The following is a 19,661-nucleotide window of genomic DNA, read 5'->3' as shown; positions in this document are numbered from 1 at the left end:
ACACATTTTTAATGTGTGGAATAAAATTCAGCTCAGAGTCAAAAAGTACGCCCAGGTTTCTCACACATGGAGAAGGTTTGAAGTTTCAGAGTTTGGGTAAATTCATCTGTCTCTCTGGACTTTTGAAAATCTAAACTGATACTCCTGTTGGTCCAGAAGTCTACCGCCCTCTTTGTCCCAGAGGAACTCTGCCTTCCCACCACTGAGAGGGCAGAGTTCCTATGTGACAGCCTGGGCTGTGACAGACGGCTCTCCTTCTACAGAGGTCTTCCAGAAATCCTTGTTTCCTTTCCTTTCCTCTTTGTTAGGATAAAGTCAAAACCCTGACAGTTCCAATAAAGCAAACCTCTAAACATTTATTGGCTGCTGTTGTAGCTCAGTCCAATGTTTGAGCTCCTATGCTGGTGGTGTTGGCCTGATGGTCTGGAACGGTCGACGCCTTCCTCAGATTAAACGCCGTTTCTGCATAACTAAAGATTTTTGGTTCTGTCATTGTTGCCAATCAAAGCTAATTTTTATTTCTTCATTCTGTACTGATGATCCATAGCCCATTAAGACTTTATTTTAATTTGTGGTAACGGCTGAAAACCAGTTGCTCCTTCAGACCAACACCTCTGACTTGATTCCAGCCTGTTTTTAACATGTCCAATCACACAACAGCGACACCCACAGGACAAACAATATATCTGCAGGGCTCCCTCCTACAGCCGCCCTCCCCAGTCTGTCCCTTCCCCTAATGCCCTGCTGACCCCCCTGAATTGTCCATATATGAGCAGCACTGCTACATCACAAGGACTTGTGAAATGTTTCATGGCTTCACATCAAAAGTGGAGAGAAACAGTGAGGAATTGTTTCTCTAACTTGTCCTGTCCAACAGCTGAGCAGACAGATGAGAGCTGAAGATCTTTTGTGTTGAACATATTTCACTGTTACAACATGGGTTTAGGAATTATCGGACACACCAGAGGTGTTTTTGAATAAACCCCTTTTGTAATTTATACTAAACTTTGTTGATATTAATTATATATTTAACATTTTTTGTAAGACCGAACAGAAAAGAAAAAGGGGGGAAGAAGAGAGAGGGATGTTAGAGGGGGTGGGAGGGTGATTATAGAAGGGGGGGTTCACATATGAAACATTTCATTTCATTCTGTCACGCAAAGGTAAAATAGCACCTGTGCCCGAGGGAGTCTTTATGTTCTTCTGAGGTGGATGATGGAATGTAAAAAAGAGGGAGAGTGCCCAGCCTTCCCCACACCAAGACCCCCGCCGTAGCAGTGTATAATTTGTGGGGTAAAGGGTGTGTGTACTAAAGGGTGCAGTTAAAATTGGCGGGTAGGGCACTGAGAGGACATCTCCTGATTACTCACAGTGATGTCCAAGCGCACCCCCCCCCCCTCCCATCCAAATGTCTAAGGTACAATTAAAGCTGAGAGGGGAGGGGCCCGTTTCCATATGGCAACCATGGGAGGGGGACCACTGTCAAGTAGCTCCTCCCCCCAAGGTGCATCGCAGGCTGACCCCCCCCCACAAACACACACACACACCCCACCCCAATAAGTCCATAGACATTTCTGAGTAAACAAAAGTGTTGAACTCACTATTTAGAGGCCTCAGTTTCTTCTGCTGTAAACAACAAAGACAGAAGATCAGCAATCAAACAAATCTGAACTCATGAATGTTTTCTTCCTTTAAGCTGAGTGTCTGTGATTTAGACACAGACTGCTGCTGATTTAAACTCGTGTTTCTGTAAAGAACATTCATGATCTCACCTTGACAAAAGCATCCATAACATCCCTTTTAAATCTGGCACCCTCCTGTTTGAAAAACCAATACAGAGCTAACTTAACATCTGTGACATCGCCACATTGAAAAACGAATGAAAAGAACAATGAATGAAAATGTAAAATATAAGGAGAAAAGAAACTGATTGCTCAAGGGAAAATGCATATGAAAAGAAAATGTGGGAATTATAGCATCAAATCCTGTGTACACTGCCTATGAATATGATTAATGGCGTCATTGACTATGGGACCTTTTGACTGGGTAAACAAACAGAGGCGGAAACCAGAGGTGATTTGAAAAGAGGAGCGGGAGACGCTGAAGGAGAGGGGTGTGGCGGTGCCAGACGCGGAAAGTCTGCAGCCGCAGATATAATATTACCATGGAGATTTATTCTGTGGAGCTAGCCTGCTCCAGACCAGGCTAAATTCCAGGATCTATTTAATCTCATCCCTAATGTCAGTCAGCAGTCGCCACAAATGGAAACCAATAGATATTTCACTGCTCACTATACATTGTTATCACATATAACTAGACCCACTGTCATCAATCAAATGTTTGTGATCATTAATTTCAATCATTTTGGATAAATAATGAGTTTTAGATTATGTTGCCATCATTAGATAATTTACAGTTTCCCATAGACTATAAGGCTATATATAAAATGATAGAATATTAGGGCCACAGAGGGAAAAAAAGACAAGTCATAATATTGTAACCAGTTGTTTTAAAGGAGGACAGTTGTTAAAATGACAGATGTGGGGCATTTGGTGAAATTGTCCTTCAGTATGGTTTCATAAACGACGACATGCTGATGTGCCAGAATATGAAGTATCACATTGTCATAACTATCAAAACTGTAAAAAGAATATGTTGCTTTTCTGCAGAAAGAACCAGCCTCATAAATTTATGACTTTATCCTTTTTCCTCAGTGGGGCCCTAGTACTCTGTCATATAAAATAATACACATTCAATATGAATATAAAAACACAATGTGCAACATTATGTTCCTTTATTGAATAAGGATAAAACAAAGCAGGTAAACTACACTCAAAAAACGTTCACTTTGAATGAACATAAAAAAATGATGGAAATGATTTCCACAAGATTAGACAGCGTTACTTGAACAAAAATGAATCATATTGGTCCTACTTAATGTACTTAGGCTCAAACTAATAAATTTAAGTTGATTCAATCTAAATACTGCAGTTGGACCCAACTTTAAATTAATATTGTTGCTCACTGTCAAAGGATAAAAGTTGATCCAACTTAATTGAATCACTTCAATTGGTCACACCTCATTAAATTAAGTTTATTCAACTTAAATTTGTATGACTACCTAACACAATTTATGTTGATATAACTTAATTTTTTGCTTTAATTTTATTTATACATCTGACATTGATATAGTTTTCCAAAGTTTCAACCAATGGGTCTTTTAATTTTCACATCAAAGACATTAAATACGCAGTAATGTCCCACATCACAAGACAGGAACTCAAATAACGCGAATTCTGTTTTAAGTCACATGAACAGTTTACCGCACAAGGGGTTTGGTCATCATCCTCTCCCACACTCTAACTCATGGAGCAGAAAAAAAGAACCATAACAGTTTAAATCACTAGTTAAAACAGAGTAAAACAGCTAGACAATAAAACCCATGGACAAAAACTCACACTTAGACCCCAATCTGCCCAGATAGACAAAGACAATGGAATCCCACAATTCCTTGCGATTACTAAAGTATCCAATTTAACGGTATCATGTTGGATCAACATGATTGAAATTAGTAACTTTTAAATGGATTATTTTTATGTATGATCGACATGATTCATTCACGTAAGATTAACAAACACAACATTTTCTGGTTGAAATGACAAGTTAGATTTTCATAAAATTATTTGGCTGGTAATTTAATTTAAAAAAATCTTGAGTGTGCTTTATCACTGTGGCGGTGTTGCCTTTCTTCTTAATTATATCTTTTACCTCCTCGTATGCCTCCATGAGGATTTGTGCTTCCGACGGGGAAAGGTACGCGGCTCTAGTTGCCATGGTAAATCAGTTTATCTGTGATCTTCGGCGGGGTCTGTTTGAGTGAGCCGTGAGCGCGCACCTATCCAGGATTGGTTACACCTGGCTTGATGAATCAGTGTCTGCTCATCCTGGCTTGGTCTTTGTGCAACCAATTAAGCCTGGATGCACATGTTTTGGATTCATTGAGCTCAGCTCAGTCATTTATCCCGGATGTCTTAATTCTACTTTTGTGCAACAGGCCCCAGTAGCGGACAGAGAACTATTGACGTTTTTGTTTGTTTGTTTGTTTTTGTTGTTTCTCTCTTTTCAGCCGGTTTGTCGCGGGGAAAAGGACATTTATTTATTTATGTTCATTATAAAAAGCTGTTTGTGACTAGCAGATATAGTGGCTGGCTTATTTTGTTTGGGTTTATCTGGGTTTGTTTGGCTTGAATAACATGGTGAGGAAACCCCTTGGTAATGTATCAATCAGAAGACCTAGTAAATGTTTTTTGAGCGTTACACATCTACATATTGAGTTGTTCAGAACACATGGACACAGAGTGTCTGTGATTCAAACACAGACTGCTGCTGATTTTACCCTCTGGTTTCTGTAGAGAAGATTCATGATCTCACCTCTAAACACAGCAGGTCCTTGTGAAATCCTGTCACGTTCTGTTTGAAAGACCAAAACAGAGCTAACTTAAAATCTACACATTGAGTTCAGAACATGGATCAGGTTTGTGTTTCATCTGTAACCATTCAGGTTTCATTAGACGTGTTTTGGACAAGTTATCCTTATTTTACATGGATTGTTTGATTTGAATTCAAATTTACTGAAAGAGAGGGTCATTGAAAGCAGCACGATGTGAAACATGTTCATCAGAACTCTGTGCTCATAACAGGAAACCAAACAAAACCACCAGACTGAGGATTTTACAGACCCTGAATTCATTCCACACAAGAAAATCATTGAACTTGCTCAGATTATGAACACAGATTGGATTTTAGAACTGAACAAAGATAAAAACTTTTTCTTACTTATGTAGTGGAAAATCAAGAACAGTTCAACCCCAATCAGAACAATTAGGAAAAGAAGAATCAGTAGATAAAAAAGACGTCTTCCTCCTAAAAATAACAGATCACAGTAAATAAACAGTCTCATGAATGACTTGTTCTGGGTTTTAGTGGTTCTTGTGATTCTGTGGGTTTCTACAGACATGATGACTCACCAGAAAAGAGAGGGTTCTTCAGTTCTGTGCTGTTCTCAGAGCTGACAGGATTTTTCAGGCTGCAGATAAACGTCTCCTCCTTTGTCTCCTAAAGACAAAAGTTCATAAAGTTTCATCACCGTGGACAGTCTAAATCCTCACTAGAGGTTAAAGACTAAAATGTGTTTTTTTTCTAATTCTTTCAATAATTTAGGTTTGTAGTAATATGTTTTAAATGTTTTCTGTGTACCTTAGTGATCTGTAGCTCTGTGCCTTTTTCACGTCTGTCATCTGGAATCCAGAAAACCTCCACATCTCCCAGATCATCAGTTCTGTCAAAGCTACAGGTGAGGGTACAGTTGGTTTTCTCAGGATTACAGTCAGGAGTAATTCTGGGTTTGGGGACTGGAGCTGAAAAGAGAACAAATACAAAACTTGTTTTGATTAATAAAATGAATCAAATCAAAGAAAAGTTACAGAATAACAAACTATAACTTACAGAAAACTCGTAGCTTTATAGCAGATAGGAGTTTTCCATCAATCTCTGGCGTCTACTCGCCGCCGTGCTCTGGTCTCACATCATTGATCGTCAGATTCCCCGTTTTAGTATTTAAACTGCAGCCACCTGGAAGAATGACAGATATTTATGGATGTGACGGTGTGGCTCAGTCAGCTGGTGGTGGTTGCCATACTGTTTACGTATTTTATGTTCAAGTGTCTTGCTGGACAATCTAAGACTGGTTCCTGTGATGCCACCTGGAAAATGATGAAGAGCCACGCCCAATGGGAGGGGCTCATCATTTAAAAGGGAGCATCACAGGAAGTAAAAAGGAGGAGAGTGACAGAGGTGACATGACCTGTTGTGCCCTGCATGGAGCAATTGTGGTGCTCATTGTTCTTGAATAAAAGAACGCTCCTACCTTGGCTCCTCTGCATCATTTACCAGCGGGACCCCGCCACAATGGATTTTTTTAAATGAATTTTATGTTTATTTTCTACGCTAAAGTTAAAGTCAGTTCAACAATCTCATTTCACACAAAAGAAACTGATCCTTTCCGTCACAAGACAAGAAAAACAACAGAAGGTTAGTGGGAAAGTTAATGTAATTTTTTAAAGTAAAATAACAAGAAGGTTTCAACACCACAGTATCATCATATTTGTTTATTATTGGAAAACTACTAAGGTCTCACCCTTAAAGCTGCAGTAGAAAGTTGGATTCCCTCCAAACCAGTCTGCAGCCAAATCAGCTCCATGTTTCCATGTTATTCTGATGATGGACGTTTCTGCATCACCTGGACTGAGGACAACGCTGGAGCCCTTTGACCCGAAAAGTACCTTCACTGTAAAGCAAAAGTTAATGACAAGTCAACACCTTCATCAATGAAATGTCATTTTCAGATCAGCATCCTATGGTCTTATATTATCTAACATTTACATCAAAGAAAGTCATTTCTGGATTAAAATAAGGATTATAAGATAAAAGCAGCACAAGCAATGATAGTTTTCAAAAAGAGCCAAATTTTTACCTCCAAATACGATAAATGAAATATCTGCTGTAAGCTGTTCTGAAGCTAATTTAAGCCTGCTGACTTTACTGAGGGTAGGTTTCCATTGCAACCATAGTCATTCATGTGTTCTCCAAATTTGATGTCTCTGCGTCAAAGTTCTTCTTTTAGTTTACCTTAGCAACCAGGTTTCCATTTGCCACACGCAGATTTAACAAGTTGTTCTAAGTTTTTGTAGTGTTTTTCTTAACTAGACAACCAGCATTTTGTTATTTTGTTAAGGTGACACGAAAACTTAAGTGTTATATTTTTGCTGCTAAGATCAAATAACAAAGAGTTACTGTATTACCAACCACTTTGATGTTACATTGATGAGTGTATTGCTGCAGGAAAAGTCACGTAACCAATAAAGCCAGTGTTGGTGTGTCACAGAGGAGCCAAACAAGGAAGTCTGTCTTCCAACAGTGTTACCAGATTCTGTGGTTTTCTGTCCAGTTTGGATGGTTTTTATTTTATTATTGCAGAGAAAATTTGCTTTGGGCTGGTTTCAGATCAACATAATAATAATAATGGATTGGATTTTCAAGACACCCAAAGCACTTACATTGTGTCCATTATTCATTCACTCCTCATTCATACTTGGTGATGGTAGCTACGGTTGTAGCCACAGCTGCCCTGGGGCAGACTGACAGAGGCGTGGCTGCCATTTCGCACCTACCTCCCAACACTGTTCATACACAGACTTGGATGGAGGAGAACAGGAAGGTTTGGAGTCAGAAATGAAAAAACACAACAAGCATCAGCTGATTGTTGTTGACTTGATGAAGAAGAGTCCTCCATGTTGTTGATCCAACAATGATGAAGCTTTGGAAACAGCAGAGGGAGGAGAGTTTGCAGAGAAAGAAGAAGATCTTCTCCAAACATTCAGAAACAAACAGTCAAGTTAGTGAAGACACAGTTCCAGAAACAAACTCACTTCAGTTTCTGCAAAGAGATGAAGAGGAAGAAGAGTCTCCACTCACCGTGTCAACGCAGCTGCAGCACTGATCACTGACTCACAACCAGGAAGAGTCCACCTGGATGGAGGCGGGGCAGCAGGTGGAGCAGCTGAAGTGGAAAAGTCTGATTCAGACTTTGAGCCTTCCTGGAATCAAACCCTCAACCTGCCTGCTGTCTACCAAGTGAACACCCACTGCTGCACAGTCAGAGGATCAGGAGCGTCAGGTTTTATTCTGACACTCGTCAACATGGTGGACATGATAAAAGGAGCGGGGCTTCTTGTTGGTGAAATGACTGACAGGAGCTGCAGGATGTTTGTAAAGTGACCTGAGAATTCGAGATGAAGATGGAGGAAGAAACATCCCATAAACACAGCAGGACGTTTAGAGAAACTAAAGACAGAGAACAAGTTCAACCAAAATCCTGACTGTCACTGGGAGGAGGGGTGGAGCTTCAAGCTTGACAGTTACAGTCAGGTCCATATATAATGGGACATCAACACAATTCCAGCATTTTTGGCTCTATACACCACCACAATGGATTTAAAATTAAACGAGCAAGATGCGAGTCAACTGCAGACTGTCAGCTTTAATTTGAGGGTATTTACATCCAGATCAGGTGAGCGGTGCAGGAATTACAACAGTTTGCATATTTGCCTCCCGCCTGTTAAAGATCCAAAAGTAATGGGACAGAATAATAATCATGAACCAAACATTCACTTTTTAATACTTTGTTGCAAATCCTTTGCAGTCAATTACAGCCTGAAGTCTGGAACGCATAGACATCACCAGAAGCTGGGTGTCAGCCTTCAGTGCAACTGTCTTCACTTCCTGCTTGTTCTTAGGACATTTTGCTCAGTCGGATTCAGGTCATGTGATTGACTTGGCCTTTGCATAACATTGCACTTCTTTCCCGTATTAAGAGAGTCTTTGGTTGCTGTTGCAGCAAGCTTTGGATCATTGTCCATCTGCACTGTTAAGCTCCGTCCAATGAGTGCTGAAGCATTTGGCTGAACATGAGCAGATAATATTGCCCAAAACACTTCAGAGTTGTTCCTACTGCTTTTGTCAGCAGTCACATCATCAATAAATACAAGAGAACCAGGTCCATCAGCAGCTCTACATGCCCACGCCATGACATTACCACCACCATGCTTCACTGATGAGGTGATATGTTGAGGATCATGCGCAGTTCCTTTCCTTCTCCATTCTCTTCTCTTTCCATCACTCTGGTACAAGTTGATCTTGGTCTCATCTGCCATGGGATGTTGTTCTGGAACTGTGAAGACTGTTTTAGATGTCGTTTGCTAAACTCTGATCTGGCCTTCCTGTCTTTGAGGCACACTAATGGTTGACATCTTGCAGTAAACCCTCTGTATTCACTCTGGTGAAGTCTTCTCTTGATTGTCGATGTAATTCAGTAATTATAATTGTAATTCTGTAATTCTTATTTCCAAAACACCCAAAATAATCATTTTCAAAGCATGCATATTTACAAATGCTGGTGTTCTGTATTATTTTGTATTTGTACATATTTATCAATGATCATATTTATGTATTTATTTTATGGATTTATTATTTAACAAAGACACTATAATTTGTTCACAGAATTAATATCTGATTCACAGCTATTTTTTTAAATTAAGAAATGGTTATGGTTTTGTTTTTTAAAAGTTAATACCAATGTGCCTGGCAGCTACTTGACTTATTCATTTTTTATCCTGTTTACAGCAATTTGGTACTAAATGGCACTGCTGTTCATGTTCACTACTGTTTAAACTGAATTTTACAGACAGTATTACTGATTTCAGCAATGTTACACAAAAGTCTGTTATTCATTACACCAAATAGGACACAAGTTGTTTATTATCACAGTGTTTAAAAACGAAAAAATAAATGGGGAAATATTTTTCAAAAAAACGTTTTTCAAGTTCTTCTTTCTAATATATATCTTATCTCTATATATATATATATCTATATATTGTGAGTTGTTAAGAGACGAGATATATCGATTATCACATTGTCGTCATATCGTGATAGTATCGTTATTGTGAGCAATGTATCGCAAATCGTAACGTATCGTGAGGTACCCAGTGATTCCCAGCCCTAGCTCAGAAACGCGAGTCTGTCTGCGTTCGGCGGCCGATTGCACTACATCTCCCATGATGCACTGGGTTAAAGTGACAGCGTCTCAACACAGAAAGTCTTTGATGGCATCTTTGTCATGCTAAACAGAAACTTAACTCAGCAATATCAAAGATAGGTAAAAAGTGAGATGACACAAAGCGCATGCAAAAACTTTTTTGGCTGTGGCAATGGTGGCAGTTTTATCTAAGTCGCGCTCAGAGTAGTCAGCAAAAGCAAAGATAGGAAAAGGTGAGATGTAACGCAATGCATGCAAAAACATGCGTTTTGCAAATGCAAAAAAAATTTTTGAAAGCAAAAAAAATGTGAAAGCAAAAAAAAAACAACTGGTGACCTATCCACGGTGTCCCCTGCCTTTGCCCATAAGTGGCCGGGATAAGCTCCGGCAACCCCATGACCCCGAAAGGGATAAACGGAAGAAAATGAATGAATGAAAGCCAAAAAAATGTGAAAGCAATATAAAAAATAATTGAAAAGCAAATACTTAGTATTTTTATTTGCAACTTAGAAAGCTTTGTGTGCAACGTAGTGGTAGAAATGTCATAAAAGTGATGCATTAGATCAAAACTCCAAGTTGAGAAGATCAGTCCACCGGGGGAGCTGCAGCACAATAACTGTCCACTTGATGCTGAGAGAGACAGTGGAGCTGATCTCAGATCAGTTCCTGCTGCAGCTCTGACACTCATCTCCACTTCCTCTGATTCCTCCATCACTCTGCTCTCCACCTCCCAGGAACACCGTCCAGTCACAACATCTCTGCAGACCAGCTGCTGCTGCTGCTCCTCTCTCCTCCTCCAGGAGGAACATCAGTCTGACCAGCCCTTCCACCTTCAGAGAGAAAGTGTAGAGACAGAGATGAAGGAATGTCTCCTGATCCTGGTCTGTCAGTCCGTGATGCAGCACAGCAGCAGAAAGAGCAGCAGGAGCTTCAGTCCTGTTCAGAGCAGCAGCTTCCTGTCATCTTCACCTGTTGGAGCTTCTGCTGCTCTGATTGGCTGACTGTTGTCCTGGAGCCTGTCATCATTCTCCTCAGAGCTTCACTGAGAAGCTGCAGCTTCACAGGAAACTCTGCATCTTTGCTCTCAGACTAACTTTGGGACCAAACATCTGGAAGCAGCTGGACTGACTCCAACCCTCTACTGACCTCAGAGTCTGCAGTTTGGAGTTTGGACTCTTCACCAGATCCTGGAGCTGCTGAACATCTGAAGGATAAAGGTTGTTGATCCTCAGGTCCAGTTCTTTCAGGTGGGACGGGTTGGACTTCAGAGCTGAGACCAGAGTAGCACAGCTGGTCTTTGACAACCTGCAGTAGATCAACCTGAATCCAGAACAAAGAGTTGAGTTTAAAGACAAAGTTTGTGCTTTTCAACCTTATTCATCAAACACTGTAATCTCTGATTTTAATTTTTTTGTTCTTCAACCAAAACCTTAAAGGAGAAATAAACAGTTTTCCTGCTTTTATCAGGAATATTTGCAAACTGTTAGAACAGATGTTTGCATTTGTTGAGCTTTACGAAAAATAACAGCAGCACAGGAAGAAATGCTGTCACATTATTCTAATGCATCATGGGAGTTGTAGTGAATGCAGTGGGGCTGATGTCGGACAGACTCGCGCCTCTGAGGTTCATTCTTTTATTCACTTTTTACACGGTCTGACAACGGATCCCCGGTAAGCTTCTAGTAGGCTCAAATGATCAGTGATCCGTTTGGATCACTAGCCGTGGTTCTGCACAGACGTGTGCCGAAGATTGCCCCCCCCTCCATGTGCTCAATTCAAATTGCATGTTTACATCAAACGCCATGCGGGCATCTAATTCGCATACTCCGCCTTTGATTTAACACACATCAAAGTTGCAGCTGGACACTTGTCAAAAGTTATTCTCCCCCTTCTTATAAAAGACATGGGAGATCCGGTGTATTATTTTTTAAAGAGCTCCACAAAGCTGTTGACAAACTACTCGGTGTGAAACATGAGCCTTTTTGATTAACACAAAGCTTATATTCTGGAGATGTAAATGTTTTTAGATCAGAAAAAATTTGTTTCCCGCGGCACACCTGACGTCTCTCACGGTACACTGGATGAAAAACACTGATCTAAACCAATGAGTGTTTCTTACGGAGCCCTCCAAGTGCCAGTGGTTTTTTTTTTTTTTTAAATCTGATAAATCGTACACGTATTAATCAACTGTGCTCGTACTGTTGCGCATGTAACCCAGATGAAATTCTGCGCTGTCACTTTAAATTTGCCGGTTCCTTTGCGCTGTGCAAATACCGCGAGACTATAGGAATCAGGAATCAGGAATCAGGAATCAGGAAACTTTATTGTCATTTTATCATGATAAAACGAAATTAGGCTCTCTGGTCCCGGGCCAGCCGTTTACATTCAGACATAAATAATATATATCAATAATAATGTCAGTAAAATATCAGTCTGTTATGGTGTGGTTCCTGATGAGTATTGCACAGAAGTATTTTTCAAATTGCACAGTATTTTATGTTAAGTATTGCACAGCCCTGTGATATTGCACTTGGGAATTAGCTTGTTGTCCATAGAGGGGGGGGGGGGTGCAGTGATCAACCGGAGTTAAGCAGTCTGACTGCTTCAGGAAAGAAACTGTTCCTCAGTCTGGTGGTCCTGCTCTTTATGCTCCTCAGTCTCCTGCCTGAGGGGAGCAGGGAGAACAGAGGGTGTGAGGGGTGGGTGGGGTCTTTCAGGATGCGAGAGGCCCGTTTCCTGCATCTGGTCGTATAGATGTCAGTGGTGGACGGCAGGCTGCAGCCCACAGTCCTCTGTGCAGCTTTGGTCACTCGTTGCAGAGCTTTCCTCTCTGCCGCAGAGCAGCTGCCGTGCCACACCGTGATGCAGGAGGTCATGACGCTCTCCACCACACACCTGTAGAAGGAGGTCAGGACTGGGATCCCCATCCCAGCTCGCTTGAGCCTCCTCAGGAAATATAAGTTCTGTAGTGACGTGGCTTTTGTTTTTGGGAGACCTGTCAAAGCACTGACAGGTTGCAAATACGAGGGAGCTGGGCTGTGTACCGCTGCTGCAGATCGGCGTTCATTACCTGAAGCCGGGATTTAAATCTGCACAGTTGAGCAAAAAGTGAACTGGTGAGTGCAGCCATGATTGAGACAGCTGGCGCGGGCGCCAGCTTAATTGAATTGTTTGTTTATGATTGGATGTGGTTAAAATGAACTATTTTTCTGCTTGATAATGTTGAAATATGTATTGTGAGTACTCGTTGAAATGAAATTATTGATGATCATCTACATTGAGATTGAATTTTGAAATGTACAACTATTAATTATGCACTTGAGATATTGTTTTTTTTTTGTAGTGTCCTCCTGATTATGAATTGCGTATGCATTTGTTTATTATGTTAATTAAGGAGGTTGTGGGGATATGCTTTCTTTTGATCAAAGGAAATTATTATTTATTTATTGACCCTGTTTTAACAGGCCAGGTCGCAAGACTGGTCGTCTTGCAGACCAATCTATTGGATGCTCAACCTGAGCACTGGATGGAATTGTTGATCAGGCAGTTTTACCACTCCCAGAAGGAAAGAGGATAAATCCTCTGCAGATGGCGAGCTAAAAAGGAGCCCCGATCTTGCCTTGGATTCTGCCCTCTTCACTGCCAGTGCGGTAGGAACTAACCCCCTTCTCATCCAACAATTTAGCTGGAGTGTTTCTTTCTTTTTTGTTTTGTTTTCTTCTTCCCAAAAGAGAACTATCAAAACTCTTCCATAAGGCCTAACAAACGCCTTAAGAACTATAAAGGCAAAACAACAAAAAACATCCTCTGGACTCAAAAAACATTCCTTTGTTGTATATATCGTGCTTTTTGTATTCACTGTATATTGTAAATACATTCACACTAGCAACTTAAGTCACGTCTGTGGTTTTTAAACATTCACATTCCTCCATGAGTCGAACCAAACTAGCCCAAATTAATCAAAACCAACTTTGTAAAGTTCATGTAAGTCATACACGCTACATAGTAAAAACTTGGCGAGCTAGCTAGGAGGCAACCGTGCATGCACACACATTGCATGTTCATGACTCTGAGGAGAGCACCAGGACTCATAGTTGGTAGCTCGTAGACTCGTTGTTTGCAGGCAGGGGAGGGTGTTAGTCATGCTAACAATGTTTAGCCGTGGATGAACTTAAATTGGAATAACATCGGCCTTCATTTTGTCTGGAACTGACTGGAAACACAAATTCACATGATTGTTTGTACGGTTTCTCAGGACTGTTTATTCAAAAACCGCCTACGCCCGTCCCAAAGCTGCTCCTCTGCTTGGAGATACAAATCTCCTGGGAGACACGGTTCTCCTGAGTCCAGATTGCCTCATCCGTAGCGCACACCGTAACAAAGCCCTTCCCCAGCCCGCAAACACTAAGCTACGAGACCGGCTGCTCCGCTCAGATACATGGTTCACTCGGGTGGAGCAGCTGGTTTATTCTAACAGCCACAACTATTTTTACAATGTGGGTGGTTGCAAAATCTCTATTTAAAAATTAAAAAGAATAATGTCAGGAACACCAAACAATGTCAGACAAACCTTATGAGGGAAAAGAAATTAAAGGAAATATGTAGAGCCCAAGCAGATCTCTAGGCCACGCTGTGACAATGTCACATTACACTGATGTTGTGCAAAACATAGTTAGAGGAAAATTCTTAAGACATGGTACTATCAGGAATTTATGTTTTGTATAAAAAATGTGTAATGTATGTATTCCTGCTGTGGAAAAGGGTGGTTGCCTGATTTTTCATGTAAATTATGCTTCAAAAGGAAAAGAATCAAAACTAAATAATTGGGGAACTTCAGTAAAAGACTATATAAGGGGGTGGTGACGAGATGGCGTGGCCAGCTGACTTCCTCGGAAACGCCGGTGAGGGGTGTGGCGCGAGGATTTCCCCTGTCATACAACACGTTTGTCGCACAAACAGCAGACAAAGTCCACTTTCTCGTTCTGCTAAGCTCTTCTCCAAACAGCACTGAATCATGGGAGAATTTCAGCAGCAGGATGCTGGAAAGTCTTCCTCCCAGTTTTCAGGAGATGATCTTCGTCCTTCTCTGCTGCAGCCCTTCAAGCAGAGACTTTCAGCTCCAACAGATCAAAGCAGAGAGAAGAAGGAAGTGATGAGGAAGAGTCAGCAGCAAATGTTGGACATTGATCCCTGATCAAGCATGACTTCAGCTCTGAATGAAGAGTCAGAAGCTGCTGGGAGCTTTGATGGATGATGTGATGATGTTTGTGGATGAAAAGGTGAGGATGTTTGTGGAGGATGTGTCTGTCAGAGCAGCATCCAGCTGCACCAGGACTCTGTCACTGTCTGCTCACAAACATCAGCCGCTGGACTCTCAGCTGCATCTGCTGAAACACAGCAGCAGGACTCAGAGTGCATGTGAGCGTGCACGGCTGCTTCCTTTACACGCTTTAATGGAGTTTGTTGGAGCAAAGACACAAAGAAGAGCTGATGGCTGAAAGCAGAACATTGTGGAGAACAAATGTCAGCAGACAGCTTTGGAACAAGCAGCTGCAGGAAGATCCTGTTGCAGATCAGAATCTGGACATTTCTGCTCACTGTAGGTCAACACAACTTTGTCATCATATTGATCTGAACACAACTGAAACATGGAGTCTGACCTCAGAGTCTGCAGTCTGCAGTCTGGACTCTCCAGAAAACCACACAGATGAAGAACTCCTGAATCCTGGAGGTTGTTCACATTCAGGTCCAGTTCTGTCAGATTGGACGGGTTTTTCTTCAGAGCTGAGACCAGATCTTTACAGCTGATCTCTGACAAACTGCAGTTCTTCAACCTGAAACCAGACAGAAAAGTGTGTTCAGGGTCCAGGAACTTGGTGCATTCAGTCAGGTGGGATCTGTCCTGATGAGACACTGACAGATGACATTTACAGGTGAAAATTTGGGCCGAAGAATTTTGACGACCTGTAAATGAAAATGCATTATGCATTTTGTGTGTGTGTGTGTGTGTTTGGGGGGGGGGGGGGGTATTTCTTCATTTTGTATCTTAAATTGGAAAAAAAGCATTTTCAAATGTTATGACCAGACTGTAAAGTGAATTGTTCATTGAGATTTGAAGATCACTTAAAATTATGGGCTAAAAAAAACTTGAAAAGTTTAAACCCCCTGAAGATATTTGACAGAGGAAAAAGATTCAAGAAAACAAAGTTGCTGCTTCATGAAAACTTGGAAAAGAGACATTAAAGAATTTTCCAACAGCAAAGCTTAATTAGACAGAGTCCTGTTAAGAACCTGTAGCACAGGAAATACTCCTCTGTGTTAAAGAGAAACACACAATGAGTCCAGATTGAAGATCTGTACAGTTGGAGGTAAAGCGTTTAGCCACCAAGCCCATGTTTCATGGAATAAGCTCCCAGCTCATGGAAGAGCGGCCGACACAGTTTCTACATTCAAAGTTAGACTGAAAACATTCCTCTTTGGACAGGCTTATTATCAGACAAACTAGTAATCAGAAAATATTTAAATTATTTCTCCCCCTACATCACCTACTGTAATGACCTTTGGGGAAATAAGTACAAAGGAATAAATATCACATGAGTTGTCAGTCGATATACAAGAACACCTCTGTGGAAAAAAAAGAAAAAAAAAGGAAATTCAGAGTCTCAGCGAGACTCTGAATTTCAGCCAGCCGCACCAAAAGGTAATAATGGGAATGGGGGGGGGGGGGGGGGGTCAGTCATTGATCCGTAGTCATGTCATCAGTCAGTCATATTGATCTGAACACAGAGCTGAGACCAGAGCTTCACAGCTGATCTTTGACAAACTGCAGTTCTTCAACCTGCAATCAGACAGAAAAGTGTGTTCAGGAGCAGTGATGCAGCTGGAGGTCCAGGAACTTGGTCCATTCAGTCAGGTCGGACCCGCCCTGATGACAGACGGAAATTTTGGGCTGAAAAATAAAAAAATTCAGATTGAATTGAATTGGTAACACTTTATATTAACGTCTTCATCTTGAATCCAATATTGTAATATGCACTTTCAAATGACATCATCAAATTGTAAAGGGAATTGTTAATTCAGAATTGAAGATCATTTTAAATTATGGGTAAAGAGAAAGTCCATAGAAACATCTTTATCACATTTAATGAATCCAACACAAATCAAGTGAACAAAGAAAGTTTAAACCCTCTGCAGATATTTTACAGAGGAAAACATTCAAGAAAACAAATTTAATGATTCATGAAAACCTTTAAAAGAGACATTAAAGAATTTTCCAACAAAGATAAACTAGACAGAACTCTGTTAAGAATCTTTAGCACAGAAAAAGGACAGGTGCAAAAAGAGCACCTGTCCTTTTTGTTCCTCTTATTAAAAAGCAGCACTTCTTTTTTATTTCAAGTTTTTATTTGTATAAATTTCTGGTAGAAATACAAGAAAAAGGCCCCCCTCCCTGTATTACGTTGTACCCATTTTCTTGCAATACGGGGTTCTAAACTGTTGCTTTTGTCTTTGCAGCTCTACTTAGACTCAGAGCCGCCAGAGACAGAGAGACAGCAGGGACGGTGAGAGAAACTGCTCCTCCATGGAGAACTAAAGAGATGTAACAGTGAAGCTCTTGTCTAAGATTAAGATAAGATTAAGAATTTATTGCCATTTGTACATTTAAAACAAGTACATTGTAATTTTTCTACTGCAGCATTCAAGTCAGGGTGAATTACAGAGGACATCAAAGTAACAAAAACTAAAAAGGCTCATAAATAACCTTCTCAGTGGCCTTGTGGTAGAGTGTCAGCCCTGTGACTGGAAGGTCGTGAGTTCAAATCCAGGCCGAATCACATCAAAGACTCTTAAAAATAGGACCCTGCTTGACACTCAGCAGTAAGGGGTTGGATTGGGGGGGGTTTAAACTACCAAATGGCTCCTGAGTGTGGCTGTGTCTGCAGCTCACCGCTCCCCCAAATAGATACATAATGGGATTTTGACTTTACATAAGATGAGGAACAAAATTTAAGAGTTGAACATTTTTTATAAAAAATAAAGTATAACAATATTGCAGTGTCCTAACCGTTTCATTATTGCACTTTTTATCATTTTCGTAACATAATTGTTCGATTCACTGTTCATTGCACTTAGTGTCCCAGCTAGTTAGCTGTGGAGGAAAGTCCTGACATGACTGATACTGCACAGCTGGACATGCAAACTTTACATGAATTGTGCACACCTGATATATGTGAATACCTCTCTGAAAAAAGAAATCAGTAAGAGTGAGTGCAGTCAGCAGCAGCATACAGTAAGGTGGGAATGGGGGGGTCAGTCATCGTTCTCTAGTCATGTCATCAGTCAGTCATTGATCTGAACACAACTGACCTCAAAGTCTGCAGTCTGCAGTCTGGACTCTCCAGAAAACCACACAAATGAAGAAATCCTGAATCCTGCAGGTTGTGGTTCCAGCTCAGGTCCAGTTCTGTCAGATTGGACGGGTTTTTCTTCAGAGCTGAGACCAGAACTTCACAGCTGATCTCTGACAAACTGCAGTTCTCCAACCTGAAATCAGACAGCAAAGTATCTCGAATTTGTGTTTGTTGGTATTGCCTGCTCAGCAGTTGTTTTTGGTTATTTCGAGTATTAAAGATTTTGGGTGACTTGAAACTTCCTGCCTCATCTTCTCTGCATTTTGGGTAGTTATTCAGCCCCCCCTTAGTGACAAAATCAGAGAAAAACAGATAGAACTTCTTGTAGAGAATCAACATTCAACCCTTGTGCTATCCTAGGCCCTTAAACATTGGGAGTGAGGGTCATCTAGACCCACTAGACAGTGCGCTGAACCTTTTTTCTTCAATGATTTGTGATCTTAGGGGATCTTAGGGGGGCCGTGGTGCAGCGGTAGGGCAGTCGACCCATGATCGTAATATTGCAGGTTGGATTCCCGCTTTGCACGCCCATGAGTCGAAGTGTCCTTGGGCAAGACACTGAACCCCCCCTTGCCTCTGGTGGTAGGTGGGCGCCTGTGGTTGGCAGCGGAGCGGCCACCAGTGTGTGAATGTGTGTGTGTGACTGGGTGAATGGGTCTGTGACTGTAAAGCGCTTTGTCCTTGTAGGTCGAAAAGCGCTATACAAGTATACGGAAAAAGCCATCTTCAGTGGTGTCCATGGATTACATGAAATCTTTCCACCTTTATCCAGCTTTGTCATGGTAGGGAGAACACGTCAATATAAGGGTGGGGTCATCTAAGATAGCACAAGGGTTAAATGAAACTGACCTGAGAGTCTCCAGTTTACAGTCTGGACTCTCCAGTTCAGCTGACAGTAGCTTCACTCCTGAATCCTGCAGGATGTTGTTACTCAGGTCCAGATGTCTGAGTCTGGAGGACTGAGAGCTGAGAACTGAGGACAGAGCTGCACAGCTTCTCTCTGACAGGAAACAGCTTCTCAGTCTGAAGAAAACAAAGACAGACAGCAGTTATTGAATCTTTCATGTTTCCACTCAGATTCATTTGTTGACTGAAGGTGATTTTCCTGAGAGTTCTTACAGAGCTTTGTTGGAGGCTTTGATCACTGGCAGTAGCCTCAGAAGAGCCTCCTCTGAAGGAGAGTATTTCCAAAGGTCAAACTCTTCCAGATCTTCTTCTGATGACAGTAAGATGAAGACCAGAGCAGACCACTGAGCAGGAGACAGTTTCTCTGTGGAGAGACGTCCTGACATCAGGACCTGTTGGATCTCCTCCACTAGAGAACCATCATTCAGTTCATTCAGACAGTGGAACAGGTTGATGCTTTTCTCTGCAGGCAGATCCTCACTGATCTTCTCCTTGATGAACTGGACTGTTTCCTGATTGGTCTGTGAGCTACTTCCTGTCTGAGTCAGCAGACCTCGTAGGAGACTCTGATTGGTCTGCAGTGAAAGACCCAGGAGGAAGCGGAGGAACAAGTCCAGGTGTCCGTTTGGACTCTGTAAGGCCTTCTCCACAGCACTCTGGTACAACTGGACTGGACTGCTTTGAAGAAGGTC

At 41.4% G+C, this 19,661-nt stretch overlaps 1 protein-coding gene and 1 long non-coding RNA gene across 2 annotated transcripts in view; both read right to left on the bottom strand.

Annotated features, from left to right (window-relative positions):
- Window positions 1-4,411: 4,411 nt before the first annotated feature.
- Window positions 4,412-5,723, bottom strand: LOC144988749 (uncharacterized). Its single transcript, XR_013652738.1, has 5 exons — window positions 5,506-5,723; window positions 5,257-5,417; window positions 5,028-5,115; window positions 4,837-4,923; window positions 4,412-4,470 (listed from the first exon to the last, which is right to left on the bottom strand). It is a non-coding gene; the product is annotated as an uncharacterized LOC144988749 (long non-coding RNA).
- Window positions 5,724-9,486: 3,763 nt separating this feature from the next.
- The window catches only part of LOC111946432 (NACHT, LRR and PYD domains-containing protein 12-like), a 103,135-nt gene continuing 92,960 nt past the window's right edge, over window positions 9,487-19,661 (bottom strand). The window contains exons 15-18 of the mRNA XM_078939519.1: window positions 18,020-18,196; window positions 15,313-15,486; window positions 10,799-10,972; window positions 9,487-10,482 (exon numbers count right to left, since the gene is read on the bottom strand). Of these exons, the coding sequence (XP_078795645.1) occupies window positions 10,461-10,482; window positions 10,799-10,972; window positions 15,313-15,486; window positions 18,020-18,196 (547 nt within the window). The 3' untranslated portion in view covers window positions 9,487-10,460. The remainder of the gene's footprint in view (window positions 10,483-10,798; window positions 10,973-15,312; window positions 15,487-18,019; window positions 18,197-19,661) is intronic.

The sequence above is a fragment of the Oryzias latipes genome, chromosome 2 (genome assembly GCF_053564925.1).
Source record: "Oryzias latipes strain Hd-rR chromosome 2, Olatipes_Hd-rR_3.1".
Classification (NCBI taxonomy): domain Eukaryota; kingdom Metazoa; phylum Chordata; class Actinopteri; order Beloniformes; family Adrianichthyidae; genus Oryzias; species Oryzias latipes.
Note: the sequence above shows the minus strand (reverse complement) of the source record. Positions and strands in the feature narration are given on the sequence as shown.